The sequence below is a fragment of the Anoplolepis gracilipes genome, chromosome 3 (genome assembly GCF_047496725.1).
Source record: "Anoplolepis gracilipes chromosome 3, ASM4749672v1, whole genome shotgun sequence".
Classification (NCBI taxonomy): domain Eukaryota; kingdom Metazoa; phylum Arthropoda; class Insecta; order Hymenoptera; family Formicidae; genus Anoplolepis; species Anoplolepis gracilipes.
Genome location: NC_132972.1, coordinates 16,858,831 through 16,880,599, shown reverse-complemented (window position 1 = coordinate 16,880,599; position 21,769 = coordinate 16,858,831). Strand labels below are relative to the sequence as shown.

The 21,769-nt window shown below is 32.7% G+C and overlaps 1 protein-coding gene and 1 pseudogene across 1 annotated transcript; one reads left to right on the top strand and one right to left on the bottom strand.

Annotated features, from left to right (window-relative positions):
* Positions 1-5,945: 5,945 nt before the first annotated feature.
* LOC140663603 (uncharacterized) lies at positions 5,946-7,267 on the bottom strand. The gene is made up of 2 exons (XM_072887861.1): positions 7,252-7,267; positions 5,946-7,178 (listed from the first exon to the last, which is right to left on the bottom strand). The coding sequence occupies exons 1-2, from the start codon at positions 7,265-7,267 to the stop codon at positions 6,034-6,036; spliced, it is 1,161 nt and encodes a 386-aa protein (XP_072743962.1). The 3' UTR covers positions 5,946-6,033.
* Positions 7,268-14,182: 6,915 nt separating this feature from the next.
* LOC140664076 (uncharacterized) lies at positions 14,183-21,248 on the top strand (annotated as a pseudogene).
* The last annotated feature ends 521 nt before the right edge of the window (positions 21,249-21,769 follow it).

Sequence of the window (21,769 nt, the reverse complement as noted above, 5' to 3'; positions counted from 1 at the left end):
TTGAAACACGTGTACAACGATCACGTGAATACCGACATGTCATACGAGGATTTCAGTGAGTTATGTCGTACTTGTTGGCAGCAAAAGTATGGATTTCTCGTGATAGACAAGGATAGCTTGCTTACAAACGGGCGATACAGAAACAAATTTAACGTGTTTGCGATACCACAAAATGATTAGTCGTTGCCTACATTCTGTCGTGAGGGGTGAAACGCGAGCGTTCAACACTCTTTATCGATATGGCTGGGAGCGATAATATTCGCGAGCGTGAAAAGATGGCGAAGGAGATTGCGAAAACGAGCGAATCGATCCGCAAGAAACATCGCGCTTTGAAGACCGGTAACATCGATGACGATATCGCGGTCAAGACCCATTTTAAACCTATTATCGAGCCGCTGCAAAAGATTGTCGACAACTCGTTCGCGGTCAAAAATAAGTCGGAGAGTAGCGCAAAGATTAAAATCAAGCGATACAAGGAGGATGAGAAGGAAGAGGCTAAAGATGAGGAGGTAGAGAAAGAGAAAGAGGAAGATGCGACACCGAAAAAAAGGAAACGATCGGACGTTTTACTGTACGAACCGTCGATAGCCTCTACGCCGTTAACCGCACCAACAAGCGTAAACGAAGATGTTTTCGAAACCTCGGGCAACATGCTCGAATCATCGTTTGTTCGAAACAAGTTACAAACGCCGGAAGGTCAAGAAACGTTGCGGGAGTACTTTGGGCCACTTGGACAAAAGTACATAGGCGCTTTGCTCAGTGGCGACAAAAATCACGAGATTGATCATGTGTATGGAGTCTATTTTGACAGAAAGAATGAAATGCGACTCGGCAACAAACAATTCAACATCAACAAAGATGACTCTATTATCATAGACGACGTGCGGTACATTGGAACGCCAGGATTGTACGAGTTGATCTTTAAGAGAATTCTCGATGACGAACTTTACACGAGGGGGGACGATTTGGAAAAATACAAGAGCATATTATTGGTGACGAACGCGCATAGACGCGATTATGATGCGCAGGGCCATTTGAAGGGTAACAGGGGGTACAAGTACAAACATATAATTGCACCGTTGATGTCGCTCAAATCGACAAATACAAAATCTGGAGGGGAGATATCTATGTCTCGCGCTATGACGCTAACCAACAATATGATTGATTACGTGTACTGGGACAATCCCAACGAACTAGTGGATCGGCTACGATTGCTCAACGCTTCGCGCCAAGCTGGTCACAACGCTCACGACAACGAGATCCAGTCGATCATCGAGGAACTTCGTGAAGCAGGAATTATTATAAATTAAATGGTGTCTCGACAAAACTAATCAGTCGATCAGCGTTGCGTGACACTTTACGAAGCATCAGAAAAAATGCCTATCAACAAATTTGGATTATTCGATCCAAGAAATGATGCAACCGGCACAAACGGTTCTTGGGATAGATTGGTAAAAAGTTATGTGCACGAAAACGCTTTGTGCCGCGTCGTTACAGACTTCGATACAAGGTCACGTAAGATTCGCCGTGTAGCGCAACCAGAGGCTGACACCGATGCCGTCAACAAACTGTACGTGGAGTCCTGCGTTAAAAGATTAATGAATCAACAGAAAGAATCAGACGAGAAGCTGATTTCGCTTGAGAAGGACGTGCGAGCAATACAGATTGTGCTAAACGAACTTCAACGCCCGGCTAACGCTAACTCAGAAACAGCTATCAACCTAAATGAGCATCAGTAAACGGGTTAGGAGCGGCTATCAAACGGTTATCGAACAGCTACGAAGGATTATAGAACGGCTGCGAACAATTATCGAACAGCTACGAAGAATTATCGAACTGCTATCTAAACTACAATGAGTGGCAGTGGCAGTGGCAGTGAACGACCTAGCAGCAGCTGCAACAGCTTCGAACGAGGCTATCAGCATCTCAAGCAGGGCTGCGAACGAGGCTACGAACACGTTCTTAACGGCTACACTCAAGGTTACAAACAACTCAAGAACTCCTACGATCGGTCAAAAGACGTCTGTGAACGAGGCTACGAACGGGTCAGAAGCGGCTACGAACGAGTCAAAAACGACTGTGAAAAAGGCTGCGAACGGGTCAAGAACGATTTTCGAATGGGTGAAGGACGGCGGTGAACAGGTCAAGAACAGGTCAGAACAGGTCAAGAACAGGTCAAGAACAGGTCAGAACAGGTCAAGAACAGGTCAGAACAGGTCAAGAACAGGTCAGAACAGGTCAAGAACAGGTCAGAACAGGTCAAGAACAGATCAAGAACGGCTATTAAAGGCGATAAACGAAAATAAGTAAAAAAAATGCGAACAACAAACGGACATCGAGAAAAACTGACAAAGCAAAAAATCAACATAGTTTGGAGAGACGACAGTTGGTGAACGAACTGCATGCGCCAGCGAGAAAAAATTTTCCCCGAAGACACGTCATAGTGCGGGGATACGATGATCTGTGGCAAGTCGACATCGTCGAGATGCGTCCGTATTCTCGTTTCAACAAAGGTTACCACTACATACTCACCGTCATCGATGTGTTGAGCAAGTATGCATGGGCTGCACCACTCAAGAGTAAAGGTGGAAGGGAGACAGCTGATGCAATCGCCAAAATAATTCGAGATAGCAAGAGATGCCCGAAAAACATACAAACTGATAACGGGAAGGAATTTTACAATACCGATGTGCAACGGCTTATACGGAAACATAACATTAATCACTATTCCACATATTCGGTATTGAAGACGTCTGTCGTCGAGCGATTCAATCGCACGCTGAAGAACGACATGTGAAAGCTGTTTACGCTGAACGGAACTTACAAGTGGATCGACGCGCTATCCCGACTCGTTGCAGAATATAACGCGCGAAAACATCGCACTATCAATATGAGACCTATCGATGTTACTCCCACGATCGCTGATAGACTTTTAAATACAGTATACAACAGTATAAAAATTGCTGCTCCTGCAAAGTTTAAAGTAGGTGACCTGGTACGCGTTAGCAAATACAAAAAACTTTTCGAAAAGGGTTACACACCAAATTGGACAACCGAGGTGTTTAAGATTGTTAAAGTGCAACATACTAATCCCGTAACATATCTACTCGAGGATTATCGCAAAAAATCTATCGCTGGAACATTTTACGAGCACGAGTTGCATCGCGCGAATTATCCAGATGTGTATCTCGTGGAGAAAGTACTGCGCAGGAGGGGTGACGAGGTTTACGTGAAATGGTTGGGATTTGATAGCTCGCACAATTCTTGGGTACATAAGGATCATGTAATTTAATTTTATAAAAAATACAATGTATTCAATATAAAAAATATATGAAATATTGGAAATATACAAAATCTTTATTAATACATCCTTTCCAATAGTCATTACAATATATAAAATATGAAATATACATACAAGAAAAAAATCACACACACATTATATTTTATAAAGATATCTTATAATGTCCTCACGGTAACGTATCAATAGTTGTAGGTACGATATACCGCTTGTCGTCGTACGGACTTAGAGCAATTTTTGTTTCGCGAATGGTGTATACCTTGTGTAATTTTGATCTTATACACGATTGACTACGCGTTATTTCAATCTCTTCGTTCAAACACCGCGTGTAATCGTCAAACGTTATCGTTCTCGCAACAACGTTACTCTTGACGCCTTTTACCTTTTTCGTATCCTTCTTACCATCCACGCGCAACGCATACATTTTTGCTCTAAGCCCGACAAATTCAGTCATTATGGTACCGTTGTTTTCATCCTTCATTAGACCCGGTACCTTTTTATTCACGAGCGGTATACCGTACGCATTGTCTGTCGCATAGTCGCTCGTATCAAATCTGCTGATGTCGCGTTTCATATTCTCGTACACATCGTCGCACTCAATGTGATATATAAGACTATCCGTATCAGTGTACATGACTTTGCATCTCTCCCGATACATTGGTACCATATAATCGTGGTGAAATTCGTACAAACATGTCTTGGATATATCGAGAATACACATACCTACGTAAATTGGTTTGTAGAATTTCACCTCGAGTTTACGTAATTCTACAGCGATTAGATTTTCCGAAAAAATGCTTCTGCTATGAAAATTTGGTTTTGCAATCAATGTCTCTGCGCCGTACCTTCCGTCCTATTTTGTTAAAAGTTTACCATCTACGCGATTGCGCACATTTTCCATCGTTTTGCCAAACACTGCATTATTCATTAGTTTGTACAAATTTTTTTCAAAATCATTTTTTGCCAGTGTTCTAAATTTTGTGTTGAGTTCTATATAAGTACGGAGCCACGGAGATTGAGTGAATTGTAATATACGATGAATTTTTGTAACACGAAGACCGTGACGTGAACATTGCTGCAGGTTGCGGTAGTGTATCACGTAACGCTTCTTATCGTATACGGTTGCGAGAAGCTTGCCCTCGCGCTTGCCGGGTGGTTTGTCGTGTGTCGGACAAAACGGTAGGTCAGTGTGCGAATCGTGAAGATGCTGCGGATACTCGAAATCGACTTCGAGGATGTAGCCTGTAGACGAATCGAGCGCGATCGATGATACATCAAAATTGGAAACATTATCGACCCACTGAAAATCGGCGTAGGGCAATGGTTGACACATTGCCCATCCGTATAAATTATTAACATCGAAATACATCAAGTATGTTGATGGTTTTGATAAGTCATACGACTGCATGTACTTGTTATTAGCACGCGCGTACCTGTTGGAACATTGACTCAGACCACCGCGTATACCTCGTTCGATAAACATAACCATGTCAATGTCTGTGAGTAATTCAAATATAATTTTCGTATACTTTAACATGGCGTCCCACGTGTAACCGGGAAGAGTATAGTAATACGCGGGGTCAAGCCCATAACTCTTGATACAACTCTCTCGGAAATTTTCAAAAATGTCTGCTAATAACAAAACATCGATTTTTAAATACAGATCGCTATATTCGCCTAGCGTTCGAATGGAGAATCGCTTCCACACAATCTCAGCGTGCGCGTAATCGCTCTCAGATACTGTGTTACCTGTCAAGGAACTGTAAAATGATTCTCGTGATGGTAAACACGCATCTTGCAATTTATCTACGCAGTCAATGTACTCGTACGGGAAGACACCTTTTCTTGTTAATAAATTGAAATCTTCGGCGGATAAATTTTTATATTCCGATTGTAAAATTTTGAGTTTATCCTTGCTCAGAAAAGACGCCAATTTGTCGAGACTTGTTGTGAGAAATTTATATGAATCTATGAAACGTAATTTAATGTGATTTCCCGGTTTGTCTTTCGTACCTTTAACATGTTTTGTAAATGAAATATATTTTTCTTTTGTTATCGGAAGTAAATCAATTCCCCCTTCGAACGCTGTGGCTATTTCCTCGATTATAAAGTGAGAATCATAACCAGATAAATTGTGAAATACTATTGGAATGCAAAAAGATTCTTTGTAATTTAGATTGCAATTTGAATGCGCGGGACCTCTGTACCGCCCGGTCAAATGACAATGATCGCGTACGCGCGTATCATCTTCTACGAATGGTTTCTCACATATATGACACTGAGTCGCACTTCGAAATTCTTTCCATTCATTTTGCGTTAAATTTACCATGGGGACATTGGTTGTTAAAATATTTTCTACAAGTTGCGCCAAATTTTTAAGTTCGTCGGTGAACCATGCAACGCAATTGGCTTCGCGACGAGAATGATACGCGGATAATGAATTATCGTACGAGCAATGTACATAATAAGCCATACTAAATACTTGGTGATGTTGATAAAAATTTTCTTCTTCTTTTTTCACCAAAACGCACTCCAGGTCGGCGTACACGACGAAAGGTAGTCGCTTCTTCCTGTTGTAGTTGGTGAATGCGAGCCACTTATCCTTATCGCTCGGTAATCGGATAGCGCAGTCGTTCATCTTTCCACAGTATACTGTATGTGATTGCAATTTCTCGACCGAGTGAAAATAGTGCATGCATCTGTAAAATAAAAGTTAAAATTTTTATATCCTTGTTTTAAATATTTTTAGACAGTTTTATTAAATATACATACCGATCGCAGATATATTTTTTAGTCTTGTGTTTGCTGAGTTGCATACTAACAAGTCTAGATAGATTCTTGATCCATGCAAAATGTCCGATATCTTGCGCATCTTGCACGTAGAGCAAGTTGACGTGCTTGTCTCTCTTTTGCTCCGTAAGGTGAATAGGGACAATGTTTTCGTTTTCAAAACTGTACACGTTGATTGAAATGTCATTATAAATTTCAAATTTTTTAATTTGATTAAGAGTGACTGGAAACTCAATATCTTGGAGATTTAGTACTGTTGTATAATGCGGGTACGATGATTGTCGGTGTGTGCATCTTTCAGCTGGATACAGAGCAGCCACTACCGCCCACGCAAAACATGCATTGTCTTTAGATTGCACGTTAACCACTGCTCGTTTCATTATTATCTTTCGCGATAATTGCACGTAACATCCGGCGCGCATAGGATTATATTTATTTATATTTACAATCAAATTTAGTATACGCGATAATGCCCATCCGCTATCGCGTTCCTGAAATTCTTCGAGCGATGCAAGGATTGGCTCGACGACTCGCCGCTCATACCACTCGCGTAAATCGGATGTATGTAAGAGTTCACAGTTTCTCGTATTGATTGATTTATTGGCATGCTTATCGCCCGCCACAAACTCGCCGTTAAACACTGTATTCACTTTCACACTGTTATGTTTTTGCATAACGTCTCGCACGTGCTCGAGCACAATGTCACTCGCATCTTCCAAAAATTGACGAGGTTCGATGTGATTATAATTTATAACCGCACCAGTCAAGATGCGGCTCTCAAACGCCGTATCAATCTCTCGCCATATGAGTCTCTCCGAGTTATTTTCACTACTATAATCACCACCACTGGGTATAAACTGTCTCTGCAATCGAGTTTTTGCACCCTCGAGTCGCGCAATTCTTGTCACCAAAGATTGTCTATTTCCGATTGAGAGTCGCGGACGCTTGACACGGCTGCGTTCTTCAAGCTCTTCGATAAACTCCTCGCAATGCTGCAGCCATCCAAAATATTCACCCAATGTGGTTACTTGTTGGGAACGCTCCAACAAGTCGCGTTCTTTCTGCTGCACGTTTTCCATTTTTTCTCTCTCTATTTTTGTGTGCAAACATAACACATATTACGCGACATTATTATATGTAATAAAATTTGACAGCTACTGCACCATCGCATATCCTCATCGGACGATGTAACTTTATGTCTCCGTATTTCGTATATTAATCCGATGTCATCTCGAAAGGTGTCCATACACGAAGCACAGAGAGCTAGAGCACCACCCGTTGAATAATAAAAGTGTATGGCGCAAATCTTACGTTGATTTTGCGCACGGAGTTGTTCATTTTCTACTACGTTGTCGTCAAAATCGGTATTACTGCAATCACTAATATAATTACTATCGTCCGACAACGCATGCTCTTCGTCTGACGACTCGTCTATTATCGCTTCGAAATTAATATTTTTCATTTATTCACTATTCACTGTCACTAACAATTTTAATGCCTGACAGTAACCACTCAAATTTTTTTTTTGTTTTTCCACAGTTTCCTCTATGCCCTTTCAAATCGTACTATGGTTTGACGGGGCTCTCATTCTTCTTATATTTCGCCTAATGCTGTCTTAACACACCTACCGAACGTCAACGCTTTTGCATCTATAAAAACGTTCCGACATGTTCGTCGCAGCGTCGGCCAAAATTGCTATTGTTTTCTCACGACTTTTATGGCTTCTAAAATGTCCCCCGGCGATTAAAATCTTTTTTTTTTTTTTCCATAATGGCGCTGGTGCGTTGCATTCTTTCCTTAAAAATTATGGAAGATGTTTCATTCCAGTTTTATGGGAGATTTTCCGCGAGGGTACAAAGCTGCCGAACGTCGGCGCTTAAAATCTCTTTTTCCATAATATTCTAATGGTCATAAAATGATCATAAAAAATTAGAAAAAAAAGAGAAAAAAAACACTTTTATGGTTTCTAAAAATGTCCCCCGGCGATTAAAATCTTTTTTTTTTTTCCATAATGGCGCTGATGCGTTGCAGTTCTTTCCCTAAAAATTATGGAAGATATTTTGCTCCAGTTTTATGGGAGATTTTCCGCAAGGGTACAAAGCTGCCGAACGTCGGCGCTTAAAATCTCTTTTTTCATAATATTCTAATGGTCATAAAATGATCATAAAACTAGAAAAAAAAACAGTTTTATGACTTCTAAAATACCCCGGCTATAAAATCAACTGCAAAGATAAACATCTACTTTCGAACGTGTGTAGGACCCTTCCCCCCCCCCTTTCCCTAACAGACCCCTCGCGCCTCTCAGATACCCCCGTCCCCGCACTCCCCTCAGCGCCCCATGGCTTAGAATCCCCACTATAACACTACTCACTGTAATATCTGAAAATCCATAAGTTTAAGGCTAAAATGTTTCAAACAAAAATTGTATGATTTCGAAAAGGACTTAAGAGGATACCATTGGTTTAATCTTGAAGAGTTATTTGAAGGTCACATGAACGTCATGTTTAATTTTTTAAATGGGACACCCTATATATTATTGCATATTCTTGTAGCTTATCTCGAGAGCTTTCCAAAACACTATAATCAAATGTTTTTTCGTAAAGTACTTTCCGAGTTATAAGGCTTCAAAGTTGCAATATTTTGACATAAAATACAAGATATCTCGTGAAATATTCATTTTTCGATTATCTTACCCTAATGCTTTTATGCACAGAATAATGAGACAAATTAATTCGTGTAAAGAAAACACATAGTTATCTTTACAAAAAAATCTGAATTTGCAACTAGCAATTACACGTTTTTACTTTAACATAATTATGTGTTTTAATTACGCCAATTGATTTGTCTCATTATTCTGTGCATAAAAATATTAGGGTAAGATAATCGAGAAATGAATATTTTATGAGATATCTTGTATTTTATGTCAAAATACTGCAACTTTGAAGCCTTATAACTCGAAAAGTATTTAATGAAAAAATATTTTATTATAGTGTTTTGGAAAGTTCTCGAGATAAGTTACAAGAATATGTAATAAAAAATAGTAGATTCCATTTAAGAAATTGAAGATGACCTTTACGTGACCTTCAAACGACTATCTAAGGTCAAACCAATGGTACCATCTTATGTCTCTCTGGAAACCATACAACTTATGTCTGAAACATTTTTGTCTTAAACTTATGGATTTTGAGATATTAGTGCGTAGATTAAAATGACCTACCCTGTATGAGGTATGATTTCACTCTAGAAGCATTTTTAGGCCGGAATTAAATATTTTTAAATTTATTTACTTATGTACCTACATATTATGTATGTGTTGTAAGTTAAGAAATTAATATAAAACTCTACATATTAGAGTTTTATCAAAATTAAAAATTTTTGAAGGTTTTTTCCCACCTTAATACTATTTAATGATTAATAGTTCTATATTCCACTCCGAATTCAATTATTTAATGAAATAATTCTTACTATATTTGTTTAATACGTGAAATAAATACCAGAACAATATATATTGACAGATAAGAAAACTAGTATATACCCAGGTAGCACTGTTCGTTTTATAAACGTTTTCTAAACGTATCTAATACGAAAAGATACGTTTAAAAAACGTTTATAAAACGAACATGTGCTACCTGGGTAATGAATGAAAATATCAGAAAGACTAAGATAAAGGACAATTACTAAAAACAATCTATTTCATTAATATTAATATTCTCTCTTCGATATACGATTGTACTCTAATATTATTATAATTTTATTTATATGGAATATTAATTTTAATTTATCATTTATTTGGTATGTTTTTGTAATACAAGTTATACTGATTTATCTTAAAACGTATTTTTTAATTTCTTAATTTACAGAAGATCACTTCATCAAAAATGACGCATTATTTTCTATGATTAAACAAACTCGTATTATCATATATTTTCTAAATAAACTTCGTAAAAATATTTCTACATTGCAGTGTAACGTAACTTAAGAAATTATCGAGTTTATATAATTGCACTTAACATTGCGATTATATTGTACATTTATATTGTATTGTTATATTATATATTTGTTGCATCACGTACTTATTATGTCATGTATTTATTACATCACTCATTCTATTATATCACGTATAATTCTAATTTTAATGCAGAACGGTCGAGTACTGTGATATTTTAAAGTAATTTTTCTGTATTGAGAAGATTAATTAAAAAGATAACGTTAATTAAAGAGATAATAAAGCTCTATATAAATTGGAATTATTGCGCGTAGTTTCAGTATAAAATATGACCAACAAGTTTAACGATTTACTCAAATATAAAAGAAAGAGATTGTCAGTTTTAATTTTTATAAAAGTGTGTCTGAATTTTTAGTATAATAAGCAAAATGTTACGTGTGAATCCTGCAAATGTTCTAAATTTGTTAATTGTATTATTTCATGTTTCATACAAAAATTTCAAGACAAAAACACTTCTATTTGACTATTTGAAATTAATAAAATTTGAAAAAAATAATTTTTTTAAAGATTTAAAAAAATTTTTTTTTTAAATTATTTTTTTAAAATTGTATTAATGTGGTTAAATAAAGGAAATTTTTAATCATGAAATTTTTGTATAAAACATTTTTTGACATTTTTAATAATTTTCGAGATATATAGAGAAAACCGAAAAGCCACTTTACATATGAGGGGTGGTTTCACCCCTTAGAATCGTTTTTGGGCAACAACTTAAAATTTCTAAATTTATCTATTTACCCCCTACATGTGTGTAAAGTTTCATTAAATTCAGAAATTTCGGGTTCGCAAGGTTTCCCTAGTACAAAGAGTACACCTTTAATAAACTTGTTTTTTTGTGTGTGGGTAAATTATATATAAATTATATATAAATAATATATAGAAATTAAAAAAAATAAAAAATAAAATAAAATATAAAATAAATAATATATATAATTATATGTATATATATATATATATATATATATATTATTGTATATATATATATATATATATATATATATATATATATATATATATATTATGTATATATATAATTTATATATATTATTTATGTTATATTTTATTTTATTTTTTATTTTTTTTTATTTCTATATATTATTTATATATAATTTATATATAATTTACCCACACACAAAAAAGACAAGCTTATTTCAAGAATATAAAAGTTATTGGTGTTTAGGCTGAAGGAAATGGACGGAAAATAATGCTGCGATTAACCTGACGAAATAAAAAAAATAATAAATCTATTTTTATATTATGTTTATTATTTATTTTACAAGACTTGTTTTCATATATCATATGAGATTGTTTGGCTATATTCTCGCGGCTATATTTAGGCCGAATGTGATTGGTTGTTTTATCATACCCCCACTACTGCATGCGCAATGGTACACCTTTCTTTTTACATCATGGACAGGATAATATTAAGGGGATACCGTACCGTCCTACCTTATCGATTAAAACTTGATTCGTTAGACATCAAAATTATTATTTTGGTTGTACAAAATGAAAAATGCTTCTCCACGATGAAAGTACATACAATAACGAAGCGAGAACGTGTGCAATTTTCAGTTAAAAACGAAAAAAAAAAATTACAGTTTTAAATTATCGACTACTAGCGTCATGTCGTAACTATATTTGCTTAATATAAAAGTTTTGCAATTTGCACGTACAAAATAAGTTCACTTCGTCTAAGGAAATGCATGACAGAATATATGTAAACTTGTAGAAAATGAATTTGATGTCTAGTAAAAATCGTTTTTGTCGAGTACAGTGTACTCGATGTCTAGTAAAAATCGCAGAGTTGGGAAAGTTACTTTATAAAAGTAACTCGTTACCGTTACCGTTCTTTTTTCCAAAAAGTAACTCGTTACCGTTACCGTTACTCAAAAAGTAACGAAACGTTACAATTTCCGTTACTTTTTTTTATACAATATAAACTTTACATAAATATTTTTTTAATACAAGGTCAAATTTTTACACTAAACAGTATAAATTTTTGGACATTATTTTACATTAAAGTAATCAAAATGATATAATTTTTTGATAGTGATGATATCGCTATTGACATAAAGTGTGTAATAATTTTGATAATAATAAATTATTTTAAATAAGAAAAACTTTTGAAAAAAGTGTAAACAAGCTTTCTCAAACACGTTTAGATTCTGTAAATGTAAATAAAATAATTTTCTTATTGTTAGTTTACTTTCAATAGATTTGTAAATATAGTTAAAATCGCTTCCTTCGCGTTTTTTTTATTTTAAAATTTTAACACGGTACGATAATTTTCATATCATCGAATTCTTGACTAATCATTGAATTATCTGTCTACTTAAATGTTTTTTTACAAAGTATAAAGATACAAGAAAGAAATGCCAGCAGTTTCTATGTGATACTATGTTTTAATACTCTTATCAATCTTTAAGTTTTCATTTCGTGCATATGTGCACACGTATCTATAGTATTTTATATGTTACATGTACCATATAAAATGAGCGCATATTCATGAAACGAAAAATATTTGTTTCTTTATTTGAAAATTTTTTATTTGAAAAAAATATAGTATATTCAAGTATATTTGAAAAAAATTCCAGACTGCACAGGAAGGTCAAAAAACATTTAAAAGATAATAAGACGTCTTTAAGTTGTCTTTTAAGCATTTTTTTTATAGACATGTACTGTCTAGAAAGTAACGATAAAAGTAACTGTTATTTTCGTTACTCGTTATCGAAGAATGTAACTAAGTTACATTTTCCGTTACAAACAAAAGTTACCGAAAAAAAGTAACTGTAACGGTAACAACGTTACAAGTAACGTTATAGTCCCAACCCTGAAAAATTGTGTAAACGATTTTTACTAGACATCAAATTCATTTTCTACAAGTTTACATATATTCTGTCATGCATTTCCTTAGACGAAGTGAACTTATTTTGTACGTGCAAATTGCAAAACTTTTAAAATAATAATTTTGATGTCTAACGAGGCAATTGTTTTGATCGGTAAGGTAGGACGGTACGGTATCCCCTTAAGCAAATATATTGTTTTGTTAGAACTCGGTCGGTAGTCGGGCATCCTCTTAAAATTATTATACATATACCACAGACTTCTATATAATATACTAAACCTCTTATATATTTAGCCTTATGACGCGTACCCTAAAAATATTGAAACACCGCGCATACGCGAAATAGAGGACCGAAGAATTTTGTTTACATTTTGCGTTGCCATGGCTTCGAAGTCACAAGAGATTAAGTTGTAAATTTCTTTAATCTTTTTAACAAAAATGCCAAGGTGTGTAGTAGAAAAGTGTGAAAGCAGGAAAGGTTTTTTTTATAAAACATAAAATAGTTAATAAACATTATTTTTGTTTTGATTTTATAAATAAAATATTCTCGTTTTAAATATTTAATTTGTTTTTTGTTTTCATAATCTATTTTAAATTTTGTATATCTTATTTCTATATATTTTTACTGAGAAGAAGGTAAAATAAATATGTTAAAATTTTTATATTTATAAGAATTTAACTTTTTATATAATTTGTATTACGATTATTTATACATTAAGAATTAATTTTATATTATTGAGTTGGTTTAATTTTATTTTATTGATATAATTGCAATTCTATAAAAATATTTCAATTCTTGTTTCAATTTATCTCGCAATTATTTCCCAGGTAGCACAGGTTCGTTTTATAAACGTTTTCTAAACGTATCCAATATTTTTTAACCGTCAAACACCAATAAGAAACGTTTCAACAGAAACATTTTTAAAACCATAGTTTAAGAAACGTATTTTTTACGTTTCTATAAGGCCTGATTGCATCAACATTATTTTGGCTTTAAACGAGATTTAAATATATATATATATATATATATATATATATATATATATATATCTGTTTTTATTAATTTAGAAAGAAAAATAAAGATAGATACATGTTTAAGTCGCACTTAAATCCAAAATAATGTTGGTACAATATCGGGCCTAAATAGAATAAAAATTAATGTTTTAATTCAAAATTATATATATATATATATATATATATATATATATATGTGTGTGTGTATATATATACATATAATTTTGAATTAAAAAAATTAATGTATTTTTAATTTTAGATATTCATATTCATAGTCCGATTTTATATTGAAGACCGTCTTAATAATAATGTGTTGTAATTCAATCACAGAATCGTAATAACATATCTTAAGATATTATACTTAAAACGATCTTGAAATAAAAATAATGGACTATGAATATCGGAATGAATAGCGGGGTGATTCTCTCTCTCTCTTTCTCTCTCTCTCTTTCTCTCTTTCTCTTCCTCTTTCCATTGTCTTACTAACAAAAAGTATTAAGGTTATATTCCATTTATTTGGAATGATCGCAGAGTTATTGCATATATTTGCTGTTCAAACAAGAAAACTTTTATTGTGAATATTATACAAACGACTTGTGAATATTGCAAAAGTGAAACTAGTAGTGAAAGGATAGAAAAATACTAGTAATGTGTACTATAAAGTTAATCAATTCTCGTGCATAGATCATAACAAAGGTTAGGTTGATCAAAACGCCGGTCCGGCGAAAATATTGATATAAAGAATATCTCTTTTTTACGACGAATAAGGTAAGTTGTATATTGGTTTAATAATTTTATAGTTTACTGTTCTGTATATATGTATATATATGTATATTTAGAACACAATATTAATACTAAAAAAAGATATGAGATTAGACGTCAAATATCACATCTACAAATAATACTTTACAATTAATAAGAAGATATCAATTTGTGTGAAATCATAATCTAATTAATCTAACATTTTTTATTGTATCAGTATATATTAAGAATTTTTACTATCAAATTATATTGTGTTTTTCATTTCTTAATTAAATAGTTGTCATTTTTTCAGGAAAATATATATGTAAATATATCTTTGTCGCACATATAATACTTACATAAAATACTTGTTAAAAAACAAAAGAACAGAAAAAATATTCTTGTTTAAATATGGATAAAGAAAAAGAAGTTAAATTTCTTGGCAAAAAACAAACTAAAAGGAATATACAAAAACAAGTATATGAGTTATTAAATGAACTCAATTGGAATGAAACAAAATCGACAACACATTCAGTCATTGACTCACACTTAGAACTAAACTTAAATATAGATGAAGATTTGGGTTTTAGTTTAAATTTTAGAAATAATGAGACAAAATCATCAATGTCACATTCAATCATTGATTCGCATTTAGAACTAGGTTCAGATCAAGATTTAGATTTTGAAATATTTCCAGAATTATATATCACTGAAAAACATGATTTTTCAGAAAACGAAACATTATCTGATGATTTTCTGAATAAATTGAGAAACTGGGCCCTAACACATAATATTACATTATCAGCATTAGATGAATTATTGTCATTACTAAGACAATTTCATTATGATATATCTGTACCATTATCTGGAAGGTCTTTGTTATACACTCCAAAAACTACAAATTCAATTGATTTGCAAAGTGGAAAATTTACTTATTTTGGTATGCGTAAGCAGTTATATTTCCTATTAAAGGAAGAATCATGCTCAAAAATTATTGATTTAGATTTTAATATTGATGGGTTACCCTTGTTTAAAAGTAACAACATAGTTGTCTGGCCAATTCTTTGTAGATCATTAAGTTTAACTTCATTAAATAAACCATTTATTGTAGGTTTATTCACTGGCAAAGGAAAGCCAGAACCTCTTGATTGTTATTTACAAGATCTAATACACGAGCTTAATGATGATATATTAAAGAATAGTATTGAAATAGATCATAAATTATTTCAAATTAGAATCAGGTCTCTGATATGTGATGCTCCTGCACGAGCTTTTCTAAAATGTTGTGTAGGTCATAATTCTAGGCATGGGTGTGAAAAATGCGATATTGAAGGGAAATACATTAATAAAATGATTTTTCCATGTAAAAGTGGACAACTTAGAACAAAAGAAACTTTTACTAAACAAGTACAAGAGGAACATCATAAAGGAAGGTCTCCATTATTGAATTTAAACTTAGATTTAGTGAATCAATTTCCATTAGATCCCATGCATTTGGTATATTTAGGTATAATGAAAAAGTTGTTAATATTATGGCTATCAAAGGGAAAACCTTCATTTAAATTATCTGGAAGAGCTATTAATAATTTATCAGATAGATTAATTTTGTTGTCTTCTTATATAGTACATGAATTTCCTAGAAAATGTAGAGCTATATCGGACTTAAATCGTTGGAAAGCAAATGAGTTTAGATTATTCTTGTTATACGGGGTCCAGTTTCTTTAATAAATATTTTGCCTAAACAACTTTACAATCATTTTTTAATGTTTCATGTTGGTATTACAATTCTGTGTAACGATAATCATATTTTTGAACATATTGACTTTGCAGAAGAAGTTTTGTATAATTTTGTAAAGTATTTTGAAAAATCCTATGGGAAAGAAGAAGTGACATATAATCTTCACAGTTTAATTCATTTAGTAACAGATGTAAGGAATCTTGGTAATTTAAACACAATTAATTGTTTTCCCTTTGAAAATTATTTGGGAAAATTAAAAAAACTTGTAAGATCATCTGCAAATCCTCATGCACAACTTTGTAGACGTATATCTGAATTATTTAATTATTCAAAGACTGAATTACCAATAACTAAATTAGAACCTAAGCAAAAACATTTTGAAGGACCTACACTTAGAGATAAAACTGACTTGATTTTACAATACAAGAAATTGAAAACACCGACATGCGTTTTGACGATTTTTTCACCTGACAATTGTGTTTCAATACAAGGAGATATTATTGTTCAGATTGTAAATATTCTGTGTTTGAAAGATCAATTTTATTCTATAATTTGTCGTCGATTCTTGAAAGTTTCTGAATTTTATGATTATCCATGTTCGTCCAAATTATTGAATATTTTTAAGGTGTCTCACATATCACCTGATATAGAAGAATTCCCTTTTATATCAGTAAAATATAAAAACATATTATTATCCGCATATGAAAAAGGAACTTACATTGTGTTTCCTCTTCTTCATGAATTGTAGTTAATGTATTCCTTTTATTTTATTGTATATAATTTTATATACGTATATTATTTATAGGTTTATGTGAATATATATTATTTTATTTTGTAAAATTTAAAGTTAATTTTAAATGTCTGCAATATTAATTTTATATTGAAGAAAAAATTGTTGATGAAATGCAATAAGCACTTTCTGCTTATTCTGTTTAATGTTTTGTTTATTTCAGATTATAAAATGTATTCATTAATAGAATTTGCGATGAATTATGGACAAAAACCTGAAGTTGAAGTAGTCCCTAATATTTGGTTAGAAAAAGAGGAAGAAATATGGTATTGTTTGTGGCCTCAAAAAATTTCCACAAAACAAATCCGTAAGGCTATCGAAAAATGCTCTTTACCGGAAAAAAACTGGAAAAAATATAAATGTAGAATCTTGCATACATATGGTAAATTTTTGGTTTATGTTTTATAAAAGTTGTTTTGTTTTATAAAAAAGTAAAAATATTTATACACTTGCTTTATTTACAGTTATTTCCAAGATTTAACATATATTAGAAACTTAATTTATTATTTATTAGAGTATTTCTTATCTTTATAGTTTTCTTTTTTCACAATATATACCACATATCATTTTATTTATTTTTATAGTATAATTTTGTTATATACTGTCAGACATTATTATATATTTAGCAATTACATATATATATATATATATATTGTTGCATCCGCGGAACGATTTTGAACGTTCCGTTCGTGCGCGACAACCGTTCCTCGTTCACATATCGTCAATCAATATATTTCTTCAAAAACGGATGTCACAACAATATACATATATTTATCTCAAATCTTTCTTAAAATATTTATAAATATAATTTTTATTTCAAATTAAGATAAATAATTTTTATTTGTTTTGTATTATAGACGCTTTCAATTTTTGAATTAATGATATTTAATTTTAAACTTTTTTAAAAATCTATAGTTGATTTTATTATTAGTTTCTTAATTTATTTTATTATTATTTTATAGTTTATTTTACTATTATTTTAGCTTCTTACAATGATGCGAGGAAAAGATTAATAGATGCTGAATTCACGTCTCTCTAGAAACTGATGTAGAATTGCATGAAGACCAACGGCCAAAAAGAAGATTAAAAAGACCTCGAATTTATTCAGATTCTTCAGAATCTGATAACAATGAAGAGGTATTATGCAATAAAATCCCATCTCTTCCTGCATTAAAAATAACATCAAAAAATAGTAATTTATCAAGATCTATGATCACTTCCTGCCAACCATCAACATCAACAGCTGACAGTTTTTCAAAACGTATATCTAATGGAATTAGTTTTTCAACGTCTTCAGTAAGAGCAATTAGTCCTCCGCAGAAAACATTGAGAACTACATTGACCAGTTCAGATGAAAGAGCAATTAGTCCGCAAAATACATTCAGAACTACATTGACCAGTTCAGAATTTCACAAATCAGGTAAAATGTTAATAAACTTTTCTGTGTACAAGACTATTACTCTAACATATTAATAATTTTTATAAGAAACGTATAACTTAATAATAATTTTGCTTTTGAAATATACTGCACAGAATATTCTGAATAATCTGCACTATCTATATAAAAATTACTTTTTAGAATAATTGTGCTTTAATTAATTATTATTTTGAACATTTGACTTATTATTTATTATGTTGCTTTCTATATATTGTTTAGTTCAGCATTTACTATTTACTATTTAACTTTTCTATATTCTATTACTTTTGTGTTTAAATCTTATTTTTTACATTTCTATAGTTAAGAGTTACTCTTGTGGAATAAAAAACTAATTCAAGATTACACTTTTTCGTAATTATTTTGATGATGATGTACATCAACATCAATATAATTAGATATATATATATATTTTTTAAAAGAAAAAATTTCTCTAACATAGCATGTTATTTTTAGATTTTTCTTACGTTGTTCTAACAAAATTAGTGAACTTAGAAACTTCTATGAACTTGCTTCTTCCAATGGTCAAACAACTTACAGCACATTTTCGACCATCGAGAATACCCCATGTGGAGGATGTTCCTGAAATACCAGTTGACACTGATGAAAGTTTGGAAAATATTGAAAGATTTTTAAAAACAAAACAAAATTTTGAATACATGGTAAATATAACTCATTAAATCTCTTTTTATATTTTTGCATTCTGTTTATTTTCCTTTCTTTTTTTTAATCCATATTTTTTTTATTATATTGATGTGTTATTATTCTTTTAAAGGTACAGATTTTAGCTATATCAGGTGGTACAACGATTGCACAGATAACAAGAAGAACATTGGAAAAAATAATAACAAATAATTACGCTAAAAACTTTAATTGGGCAGGAAGAGTACCTAAAAAAGCCTTCAAAGTTTTAAAAGCGAAAGATTTAATCATAGGTTTGTCTTTTGTCTTTGAAGCCAGCATTGATAACATTTAGCAAATATGTTTAATTATTACACACACACACACACACACACACACACACACACACACACACACACACACACACACACACACACACACACACACACACACACACACACACACACACACACACACACACACACACACACACACACACACACACACACACACACACACACACACACACACACACACACACACACACACACACACACACACACACACACACACACACACACACACACACACACACACACACACACACACACACACACACACACACACACACACACACACACACACACACACACACACACACACACACACACACACACACACACACACACACACACACACACACACACACACACACACACACACACACACACACACACACACACACACACACACACACACACACACACACACACACACACACACACACACACACACACACACACACACACACACACACACACACACACACACACACACACACACACACACACACACACACACACACACACACACACACACACACACACACACACACACACACACACACACACACACACACACACACACACACACACACACACACACACACACACACACACACACACACACACACACACACACACACACACACACACACACACACACACACACACACACACACACACACACACACACACACACACACACACACACACACACACACACACACACACACACACACACACACACACACACACACACACACACACACACACACACACACACACACACACACACACACACACACACACACACACACACACACACACACACACACACACACACACACACACACACACACACACACACACACACACACACACACACACACACACACACACACACACACACACACACACACACACACACACACACACACACACACACACACACACACACACACACACACACACACACACACACACACACACACACACACACACACACACACACACACACACACACACACACACACACACACACACACACACACACACACACACACACACACACACACACACACACACACACACACACACACACACACACACACACACACACACACACACACACACACACACACACACACACACCACCACCACCACCACCACCACCACCACCACCACCACCACCACCACCACCACACACCACCACACACACACACACACACACACACACACCACCACCACCACCACCACCACCACCACCACCACCACACATACATAAATATATGTACATATATATATATGTGTGTGTGTGTGTGTGTGTGTGATATTGTACAGTTATTATAAAACTATTATGTTTAATAATTATATATAAAATAATAATGTATAATAATTTATAAATTTTTTACAGCTACTGTCAGAAACGTTGAACCAAACGCTGCAGTCAACAAAATTGAAAATTGTATCAAAGATTGGTTGAAGCTATCCTCTATGCGTATTACTTTAGCCGAAATTAAAGCAAGAAGAACTTTTCAACAAGAATAAAAATTTTAAGTTAAGATTTATTAGATTTTAAGATAACACAGTTCTGTGATTGAAACATAAGTACAAGAAAATAATTATATTCTTGGAATAATTAAAAAAAGTTAATTTTTTTTAAATTTTATTTTTGTTGTAATTTTTTTTATTTTTTAAGTTAAAATTAGGTTAACATTTATTAAATTTTAAAATAATTTTAAGATAAAATTGTTCTATGTTGAGATTTAAACATAATAAGTATACAAGACAAAAAAGTTATATTCCTGGAAAAATGTGTCAATTTTTTTTCATTTTATGTATGTGTTAATTTTTTTTTCATTCTTTGGTATAATTATTATATGTTTAAATGTTTTTTTTTTAAATAAGAACTTTATTTTAAAATACTTTATTATGATTTGTACTTTATATATTTTTGATTATAATCTTATTATAATATACAGGCAATATAAACTACTATATATGAACATATTGTATACATATATTTATTTTATAAAAGAAAAAAACAGTTTTTATGCGTGAAAAAGATTTGTTTTCTTATAAAATAATAATAAAATAATGCGTTCATACCCACACACACACACACACACACACACACACATATATATATATAT